Genomic DNA, 11,357 nt, shown 5'->3' with positions numbered 1-11,357 from the left:
ATTTCAAACTACTCTCATAAGATTTGTCAGAGCAATTGGCACATAAAAATGATGCTTCACGTGAATAACTAACGGAAAGAATGCTAAGTGGACCCACAGCCTGCTCAACAGCATGAGGCGTTTAGCTAATCAATCCGAACTCTCACTCAGCAAAGATAAAATGACAACCTGCAACAAATCCACATTGACCCTGTTCAAGCCCTAGCGAGCTCTCACATTTGTACCAGAATGCTAAAGATTAGGATTCTATCCAGTCCAACCGTCTCAACCTCAGAAAACAGACAACAAAAAGCGAAAAAAAAAAAGAATCAAGTTTTTGATTATGTTATGTCTTATTTTTTGTTCTTTCCGTCCCAACAAACAAATGAAAAAAAAAAAAAAAAAAAAAACAGAAAAGAAAAGGCCAAAATTTTGGTTTTCATTTGAACTCCCCGGTCCAAAAATTACAAGAGAAAGGAGAAACTTTGTTCTCCAAATCAGGTTTTTTATTGTTTATAAACTTGAAAAAAGAATGAACAAAATGGTCAACCAGCAAAGCAGTACCTACGGAATATGATAGAGCTTGGATGGTTTAAGCTTATCAGTAACATTGAAGTACTTCAAGGTCTGAATCCACTTCTCCTGATTCTTGAGGCGATGCACAGCGATCGTGTCCGGCCAGAGCTCGTGTGTACATCCAGTCGGCGGTTGGGGGAAGTCGTACATCGACCACTTGGCGTTGTACCTGTTCTTGGCCCGGTGCCCATCACGAAGCCATTCGCCGAAGACCTTGTCTTCAGGCCCCTCTGTGCGGTTCTTCGGTATGTCGGACGTACTAATCCATTCCACAATATCCCATGAGACTAAATAGCCCATGCCAGACATGTATTCACGGAAAGGGTCCATGCTTGGGCAAGGAATAACGTAGCCGTAATACAAATCTTCTCTGGGCAAGGGCCTCAAGGACTGAACCAAATTATCCAATCTGAAATAAGTATCATCGTCTCCCTTCATCACATAATGGTAAGGTGGGTACGGCCCATCTGTGCTATTTAGTAATTCAGGCAAGCTAGAGAAATACGTATACGTCTTACCGTTGTTCATGTTCTCTTTACAGTTGAGAATTATGATGTCGTCGTAGCGCATGATCTCGAGCGCAACCAGGACCGTTTGATCCTCCTTGGTCAAGTTACAGAACACAAACTTGATGTCCACCTGTGCGCCAACTGGTGACTGTGTGCCGTAGACCATTCGAAGGAAGTGGCGCCTGTGGTACTGGTCCGGGAGCGTAGGAATCCCTATGAGTACCCGGAGCTCAGGTAGGGCCGCCGCTGAAGTTGAATTTTCCGGCAGCGAAGCGTTAGAAGGTGAGGTGGTGTTCTGGTAAGACATGTTCAATAGACCCTCGAATCGCACTCCGTTGATGGAAGCCAAGGCACAGAGGAATACGATGAGGAAGAAAGTGGATAAAGCGAAGGATGTTAGTCTTGGGGACGGTTGTCGCCGGTCGAGCCTTGCAGTAGTAGTCTTCATCATCATCTGGATTGAAGCTGATGGAGAAGAAATGAATCATGGATACAGGGAGACTGAATATATACCAATTCACGTTGTTTTTAATTCCTAAGGCCTAACTTTCTTAGGTGCAAGCGCAACAGACTAGTTGGCAGTTTCTTGCATTTGGGTCTTCCTTTTGACCTTTCTTTCCGGGAAGGAAGATGACGGAATAGTTTAGTATGGCCAATGGACTAATATGACCTTCTGAGCCATCACAAACGTCATGGGCTGTTAATGGGTAGGGCACATGGATAGATCCGAACCTAGTGGCCCTGGGTGGGTCTCTGTCCATTATCTGATCCTGATTACTATTGGGTTGGAATCAGTTTCGGTTGTTCCGAACCGAATAAGACCCGAACAAAAAGTATCAATTTAAATACCTCTAACCGTGGTTTTATAGTTGAATTACGTAAATATTACTTGTGGTTTTATTAAAACTACTTAAATATATTTTGGGTTTCCATATTTACTTATAATAAATACCTCTAACCGTTAAAGATTGACAGGACAAGAATGCCATCAGCTGTTCATTAAATTTTCAAACGGGCCTTCTGTATCCAAGACCCCTCTCTCTTTTCTATAGTACAACTCTCAAACTGAAAACCTTAGATTTTGCCTTTCACAATGCTTCGTTTCTGGGAGCATAGAACATTACATTTTGACCTCACGCTCCAGCCACCAGGCCAAGCCAAGGTTCCTCAGATGGGCACTAAAGCGGGAGAGGTTTCTTGATCTCAACAACCCCTCTTCCTTTCCAATCGCTGTTAAAATGGGTGTTAAGTTGATATAAAGTGGGGGATAAAGTGATATAAAGTTCACAAGTCAAAACTGTTTTCATTCTATCAATGGTGAATCAGCATAACAGCCGTTAAAGTGGGCGTTAAAATGATAGAGTTGCAGTTACCGGAGAAGTATTTCGTAGTAACCTCTAAAAGGTCCATTCAGATGAGCTCCAGTTCATTTTTTAAATTTGGGGGTTGAAGTCTAATCATTCTAGTTGAAGTAACTCTCACATGTGACTTGACAATACATATATCTTTCACCAGTTTGTATTGATCAATCCAAAACGTTCTAGCTAAAAACACAAAATGTATTTGGTATTAGGTTGGTCAATACAAATTTGATGAGAATATTTTTTTTTTTCTACCACAAATGCTTTGAGTTATTAATACAGTGTTTGGTACCATTGCTATTTCTTCAGAAAGCATCAAATTTGTGTTTCGTTGCCTATATTTTTTTAGTAGATGTGGTTATCTGGTATGATGTGATAAGACAATTTCTCAAAATTTTATATTGACCAACTTAAAACCTTGCAAGTAAAGTGGAAATGGTATCAAACACGACCAATTGATCAACCATCCCTTTGTTGTTTCAATCGCACCTGACACCAAACATTCTTGTTTGTTATAATAGAAGAATGAGGGGTAAAATTGAGATTATAAGAAAATCTAATAGGCATGTAAAACAATTCTAAATGTCTTTTAAGGCTGTGATTGGTTTGAAGGAAAAAGTAGGAAAAGGAAAAGAAAGGCAGGAAAACCTTAAAAAACCTTATATAGGTCTTTATACCTTTCCCTACATTTTCCTTCAAACCAAACATAGCCTAAGGAAAGGCCTGTTTGTATTATGTCGAGCCATCTTATAAGTGATATTTAAGTAGCTTTTGAAACCATGGGGTATATTTAAGTAGTTTGGTCACATTATAGGGTCTATTTAAGTAACTAACCCAAAGTATAATTGTCTAAGAAACTATTATATTATAATTGGGTCTTATTTGGTTAGACTCAATAGTCCGAATTACAAACCCCACATGGTCTAGTTTGGAACTAGGGTTGTTAAAAGGTCAATTCTATCCAACCAATTGAACCAAACCAAATTGATTATATCCATTTTGGTTTTATGATTTTGTCCTAATGAATAATTTGGTCAAATTTGGTTCGGACTTATTCTGAATACTCGAATAAATTATTTTATTAATAAATGTCTAAAAGGGAAAATCTATACTAGTTTAAAAAGCACAAATAACCTCAAAAATATTTCTGAAATTTTTTTAGGACAACATTTACCCCTACATATTTAAATTTATTGACAAAATATGAGGGCAAATAGGTAAATTGTAATTGATATTAAATGAGTAGAAAAGAGGTAATTTTAAGATATTTAATACATTCAATCCCCTCTCATTAAATCCAACATTTAAGGTATTAACTTACATTCACCTTCATTTAATCATATATGTTAAGGCATTTTTGTTTCTTCTTATCATTAAATTCTATTAATTAAATTAATATATAATAAACCAATAATTCCAATAACATAAAAACTTATACTTTTAAAATCTACCTCAAAAAAAATAGTGTTTTCGTCTAAGCAGTGGTAAGAACTTAAACCACTTTGGGTCAAATGGGCCAATCCATGTTGTAGCAATTAAATGATAAAATTCAATAATAGATAAAATACAAAAAAAAAATAGAAACATTTTTAACATCATATATTCAGCATATCAAGCAATAATAAGTATGATAAATAATGAATATTTTTATTAATGATAGAAATGTAATGTAAAATTTAAAACCAATTGGAAATAAAACTATTTTCCTATTCTCCCTCATTAAATCTCATATCTAAGGTATATTCTCTCATTAAATCCTATATTTAAGATATTTTTTCTTATCATTAAATTAAACTAATTAAATCTAAAATATTAATTTTAATAGTATAAAAATAAATATTTTGAAAAGTAATTTGAAAATAAAACCATTTTTCCCTCCCAGTGGTGGGTAAGCAATTCAAGTATTCAATCATTTGGGATTAAATGGGTTAATAAATAATGCTATAATTAAATAATAAAATATATAATACAAAAAAAATTGGACATATCTCTAATATTATATATTCATTATACTAAACAAAAATAAGTATGAAATGTAAGAAGTATTTTTATTAATGATGAAAATGGAATACCAAATTTAAAATCAACATAGAAATAAAATGATGCCATAATAAAATAATAATTTTTTTTAAAACAGAAAATACAAAGAATCACTAAAACAAAAAATAGAGAAAAATTTGGGCACATATTTAATGTTATATATTTATAAAAATAAAATATTGGGTGCATCTCTAATATTATGCAATCATTATATTGAACAAAAATAAGTATTATACATAGGAAATAATTTTATCAATGATGGAGATGTAATACAAAATTTAATGTCAACCTAGAAATCAAACTATTTTTCTTTTCGATGATACGATAGTTAAATAATAAATATTTAAAAAATAAAAAAGTACAAATATTTAAAATAATATATAAAAATATATTAATTATGTTAAATACAAGTCAAGTGTGATAAATAATTATTTATATAATAAGATGAAATATATAATTTAAAATTAATCAGAAAGCAATGCTATTTTATTATTTAGATGGTGGGTCAATGATCCAACTTTTTAAAGAAACTCATGATGTGATAATGGAATAATAAATATTTTAAAAAAGATAGAACACAAAAAACAAAAAAGTACATAATTTTATCGAAAACATTTGGGAACATTTCTAATGTTGTATATTCATCATATTAAATAAAAATAATTATTAAAATAAAAATTATTTTTATTTATTCCAGAAATAGAAAACAATGTTTAATAATAATAATAATAATAATAATTGTTTTTTTTTAATTTCCATGTACAAATACACACTTAATTACAGGTTGACAAAAAATATATAAGATAGTTTTGATTAAAATCACTTGATTTATTGACATATAAATAATTTACTATTTTACCGTCATATTTATTGGAGTAATTTTATCAAAAATCAAACTTTAAGTTGTTATTTACATAAAATGTCAGTATAATAGTCGGGTCTAATCGATTATCCCAATTAATAATCGAGACCGTTCAGGGTCTATCGATTTGCCCCGGTTAATAATGGTTCAAGAGTGATACAAGCTGTCCCTAACCATACCCGACCCGTTGATAGCCCTATATCGAGACTGGCTGTTTATCGGGTCAGGGGTCGGGACCAGGGCTACCTGACACGCATGAGAGCCGATCCCATTAATTGTAACCGGTTAGGTTAGATTGGTCAATGGCGACTAATAAAAGGCTGGACAGTCAACTCGGTTTCCTAATAAGTTGTAAAACTAGATTTTTTTCTTCCTTGGGTTTTATGCAACTACAAAAAATTCAAAGACGGAAAAAGGTAATGGAGCTGAGCCTAACTTCAGCTCCACTTCAGTATATTGTACTCTATTTTAGAAGTCCAAGGTCAACACGTAGCGTTAGGTATTTTTGCATGGGCTTGGAGTGGTAAATTGTAATTTTGTCTCTGATCGGTTTGGGGCCATTTTCAACCCGAGATCACATCTCCACCCCATAACGCCCCACAGTACATCACTGTCATGTATTGGGAACATCTCCCAATGATGATATCATCAAAACCTATATTATCATGAAGAGATGTTTCTAATGCAGGCAGGAATGTATTGTGGGGTATCGTGGAGTGGAGATGTGACCTCTTTTAACCAATGCTTTCCGCTTTTCACTTATTTTCTACCGGTCCAAAACACAGCCTTAATTATGGATTTTTTGGGGTTCATCCGTTCAGTGGATCCTGAGAGAACATACCAAGACTGGACCCAAACTTATTATTTTGTTTTTTTTGGGATTCTTTCTTTCTTTTCTTTTTCTTTTTTTTTTTTTTTTTTTCGAATCGATACTACGTCAATACTGGAACGAATCAGATAACAAATCAACGAGCGACCCCTCAATTGGTATTTTAGGTTTTGTTTGTTTTTTAATTCTTCATTCATTACGAAGACTCTTTGGCTTAGAAAAGCTCACACAAGGCAATGCTACATGATGCAGGTCACTGCTTGTGTACTCTAAGCCATACTTAAGAGAAACGCCATATCCTCTCTCTTTAGCAATCTTTCTTAATAGAAAGATGCCCATGTGGGGCTGTTACTTGAGAAGTTCATTCAATCCATGTGCCTTGTTCACGTTTTTGCTGTGAATGTTCACTGCTTTTACTCTTATCGTGCGTGTAGGTGACGTTTCCTCTATATCCCTCTCCATACATGTTACATGGGTGCGCCACCAATTGAACATAAATACTGGACGATGGGAAACGTTACAAAGGCCTAGAACGAGCATCCATTCAGGCTTGTCCATTATGTAGACCTTATTGGATGGACAGGCCAACTTGGAAAGAGTTTGCTATGCTTGACCTTGGCCCAATGGGCCAGGACTTCTTTTTCTAATCTTTTCATACTGCGGTACAGTCTAGGACTCTGGGTTGCCAATTTATGCTTAGCAGCCTCAGCTAGGAAGCTTTTGATTTTAAAAAAGGGTAGATTGCTAAAACCACCCCTGAAGTTTTAGGTTATTGCTAAAATCTCTCTCGGACTTTCTAACATAGTTGCAATTAGATCCCTTCCGTTAAAATCCTGTAAAAACAGACATGAAGATGTCCAAAATACCCATTCAGTTACTTTGATCAATCTCTTTTCTCTACTTATGAATCACTACCCTAAATCCTTTCAATCTCTTTTCTGAAATTAATTTATTTTTCAAATTCCCTTTAAATCAATCACTCAAAGGTAAAGTTACAAATTTAAATTTTCTTTTTTTTTATTTTAATAAAGTTTGTATTATTTTTTCTGTAGAACCAGCCTCAATAGTAACTGTCAGGTATTTTGGGCATTTTAATGTCTCTTTTTGGAAGATTATAGAGGGGGTTTACTTGCAACTGTATTAGAAAGTTCAAGAGAGGCGATTGCAATTATCAAACTTTAGGGGAGGTTTTAGTAATTTACCCTTTAAACTATGAACCAAAAAGTGTATAGTAATATTTGCTTTTAAGGCTCACTTTGGAAAGACTACAAATAGTACACTAAGTAGAATACAAAACCTTTTATTTTATATTATTATTTTATGTATTTATAATATACATATTTGCATTTGTATTCTTTCCAAACTAAGCCTAAATGACTTAAACCTCCCATGAGGCCATGATATTTGGTCAATGGGTCACTAATCAAATCAATGGATTTTTGCTAAGGATTGGGTTGAGGGTGAAATGGAACTGGTTGCTTGTACAGTTCCAAGGCCAAATGGTCTGACTATCCAGCTCAACGGCGATTTGAAAGCAAAGTTTTAACCCATGTTCTTTTATTTCTTATGTATATTTTAACTATAAAAAACCATTATTAAAAGGGGTAATTTTGTCCAATCCAAGTATTGGCCAATAAGAACCAAAATCCCATTGACCAATTTCCCCACTCTCAAAATCCCAAAAATAAATGGGCCATTAGCCACACATGAAATCACATGCTATGGCATCTTAACAGATTTTTAACGAAAGAGAGATTTTTGTTAAATGGCATAACCTGATAAGGGAGTTATTTATACATTTTGAAAATAAAAGGAAGGTGATAATATTTAGTATAAATGAACATGAATAGAGGTTTAAGCCTCTTACCCTTCTTTTAAGGGAATGTTTGGAACCATGGCCATTTTTCATAAAAACGGTGCCACGTTGGATCCACATAGGCGTTTCAACAAGCACCCATGTATCTCATTGTTTGGTTCAGCTGATTATTAAAAAAAATCGGGCATTCCTCGAAAATCAGGACCCCACCGATGCATGAAATCGGTGAACCATTTCCTCCAACGGTTGACTGATGTATATCCTATGTGGTGCTTACCTGTCAATATATACATGAAAAATGGTGATGAAAATCACCTTACCAAATAGCATAATGTTGTTCACTACCTATGTGGCAAAAACGTTATTTTGTGAGAAACGGGTCTTGAAAGCGTGGGCGTTTTTTTTTTTTTTTAATTGGTCCCAAAAAGCATCCATGGTTCCAAACACCATGTAAATAAATGACAATCTCATGAGCCAAAACAATTTTAAGCCCGAACCTAAAAAACCTAAAATGGAGCTTTGTGTTTTTTGAGTTTCAAAATCTCAAATCCAAAAAAACACATAAAAAGCTGCTTAAAAAACATAAAAAAGCAACCTTGGACCATCCAAATGTAGGGCAGCCCTTCCAACGAGAAACCAAAAGTTCACACTAATTGACTATTAATAACCATATGTTTTCTTGAAAGTTTTAATAACCAACTCTAAAATAATGCTTTAGTAAATTTGATCTGGCAAGTGGTGTTTAATCTATGCAGTTAACTTAAGACCATTGAGTCATTGACATGTTTGGACGCTGGAGATAGCGGTGGACAGGATACGCCACCTAACATTTGACATTTTTTTAGAAAGCAGACACTCTGCCTACTACAAGGCGTGAGGGAGTGGGTTTGCTAGATCCTCTTGAGAGATTTTATTCGGATCTCTCCACGCATAAAAGTTCCACAAAGGCTGTACTAAAAAGCTCAAGGATTAACTCATTAAGGGAAGAAGCCAAAAGTTCTTTTCAAATAAAAAATATACTTCAATTTCTTCGATGAATCCCTCATGATAAATAATGACTTGTATTAAGAAAATGAGATACAACAACTTTACTTGAAGGGACTTCTTTCAAATGAATAAGAGTGAGGGAATTTGTTCATATGCCAAAAGGTAGTATCTTTAATTGAACAGCAATACTAACAAAATCTAATACATGATTCTAAATATCAAAATAAATAATTATATTATATCTTAAGTATAGAATACATAATTATGTATCTAAGTAACTTGTATATTCTATTATGAGAGATTGAGAATAACTTTATATATTCTTACTTTTTAAGTTGGGTTTATTGCCCAAGTAGAAATCATCTATAATCATGTCTATTAAAAATATTTCAGCAATTTCCTTCTTAACGTAGACAATCAAATAATCTATGATAAAGTCATCCTCTATCATATTGCAAAGCCCGATTTAACAATTTTTATGACTGAAAAAGCTCACTTAGTAATTGCCATTGAAACAAGAATAATCAAAACAAGACAAATCAGTCTATCAATTAAAATATAAACTGTTGACGCTCTAGTTTCCATAAATCATCAATGATAAACAAGTAAATTTTACAAATTTGGATGGTTGGGCACATTAAGCGTATAATGCTATAATTGATATGATAATTGAATTTTTTCTTGATCAAAAAATATAGAGGATAAAACTTATCGACCAAATTACATATATCATCAACTTTGAAGGATTTATAAACATCCATAAGATCCAAAGCTGAACTCAAAACAAGAAACTCTATTGATTGCTCATTGAATCTTCTAGGGGTGAACGTCGTTTGGTTAAAACCGAATTACCGAATTGGTTCGGTTTTTTCAGTTTTTGTTTAATTCGGTTTTTAACAATTTCGGTTTCGGTTTTCAGATTTAGAAATTCAGTTAACCGAAAAAACCAAATTAGTTAAAATTCAGTATATAATATATAATATATAATATACAATATATATATGCTATATATTTATATATTAATATATTATATATAATGCATTATAATGAAATTAAATTTTATTATATATATATATATATATATATATATATTTTATAGGTTATTTTGGTTTTATTAAAAACCGGTTTTAGTTTTGGTTTTCATTTTATTAATTCAGTTTTAAAAATTTTGATTTATTCAGTTTGGTTTTTAATCAAATAAAGCGAATGCTCACCTTTAAAATCTGCTATTTAATTCTTGCAATTAATGATTTGTAGCAGATATATATATATATATATATATATATATATATATATATATATATATATTGATAATGATGCTCAAATATTACAATATCTTTTTGACAACAAGATCAAATTATATTTATAAGAAACTGGCACTCATACATATAATAAGGGTGATTTGTGGTTATGATAAGATTGAAAGGCATTAGGATTGTTTGATAGAGTTTGGTTTGAATTGGTCTTTCAGTCTATAATTGTTTGATGTATTTCTTAGATTCACAAATGTAATGTATCCATCAATTCTGTTGTTTCACATCCATCACCATACATGTGTTGCCGGAAGAATTTGACGTCTCTTTCCTTGAAGGCATGTTTCCCGGATGACCTAAATTCAATTCCTTTGGTGCGATTATTAATGTTGAGAGATTTTCTTTTTTTTTCTTTTTTTTTTGCTGAGAGATTAAAATAGGTAAAAATCCAAACAGAGTTTACTTTCTTGCAAAGAAATAAGTATCTTTTGCCATTCAAACTTGGATAATTTTCTCCAAGAAAGTACGTACATAAGTTTAACTTTCATGACATGTAGAACTAAAACGCAGGTTTAAAATTTTACCATCCACTGTAACGTCCGTTGGACTAAAGTGGTATTTTGGAAAATTAAAATACAACAGTGGCCCTAAGAAAAAGACCTTAGGGCATACCATGACACCACGGTAGGAAACGTGTCCAAATGGAAAAAGAGTCTCGACTTTTGTATTGTAATTATGTCACTATCATATGCTCTTCCTAATCTTTGGATTGAACGTTTGATGAACAATAAAGCTCAGGAGGGAGCAAGTCAGTCATTAACCCGTGAAACCAAGGTTTTTAAAATTGAACCGGACAATGACCGATTCGGTTTTTAGGTTGAATGGTTCGATTAAATGAATGGCCCATTCTGATAAAAAAATGGTCAAACCGTTAGATGATTCAAACGGTTCAATCATTCAGGTCACCTGATCGGTTCTTGGTTTTTGGCAAAATAAGGTTCTAGGGTAAAACGAAACTGACCACCTAATCGATTCCTGGTTTTTTTGGTCCGACCATCTGGCCATCTGGTCCGGTCCGATTTTGAAAACCATGCGTAAAACCCACCAAACTGAATTATATGAAGGAATCAGGATGGAAGATAAAT

The 11,357-nt window shown here is 33.2% G+C and overlaps 1 protein-coding gene across 1 annotated transcript; it reads right to left on the bottom strand.

The window, feature by feature from the left end:
- Positions 1-401: 401 nt before the first annotated feature.
- On the bottom strand, positions 402-1,573 carry LOC148870002 (Galactosyltransferase family protein). The gene has a single exon (XM_088973014.1). It carries the CDS (start codon positions 1,516-1,518, stop codon positions 544-546), a length of 975 nt encoding a protein of 324 aa, XP_088829140.1. The 5' UTR covers positions 1,519-1,573; the 3' UTR covers positions 402-543.
- Between the last annotated feature and the right edge of the window lie 9,784 nt (positions 1,574-11,357).

The sequence above is a fragment of the Nelumbo lutea genome, chromosome 2, assembly GCF_056320005.1.
Source record: "Nelumbo lutea isolate HS-2025 chromosome 2, American lotus-T2T, whole genome shotgun sequence".
Taxonomy (NCBI): domain Eukaryota; kingdom Viridiplantae; phylum Streptophyta; class Magnoliopsida; order Proteales; family Nelumbonaceae; genus Nelumbo; species Nelumbo lutea.
This window is presented reverse-complemented; position numbering and strand designations above follow the sequence as displayed.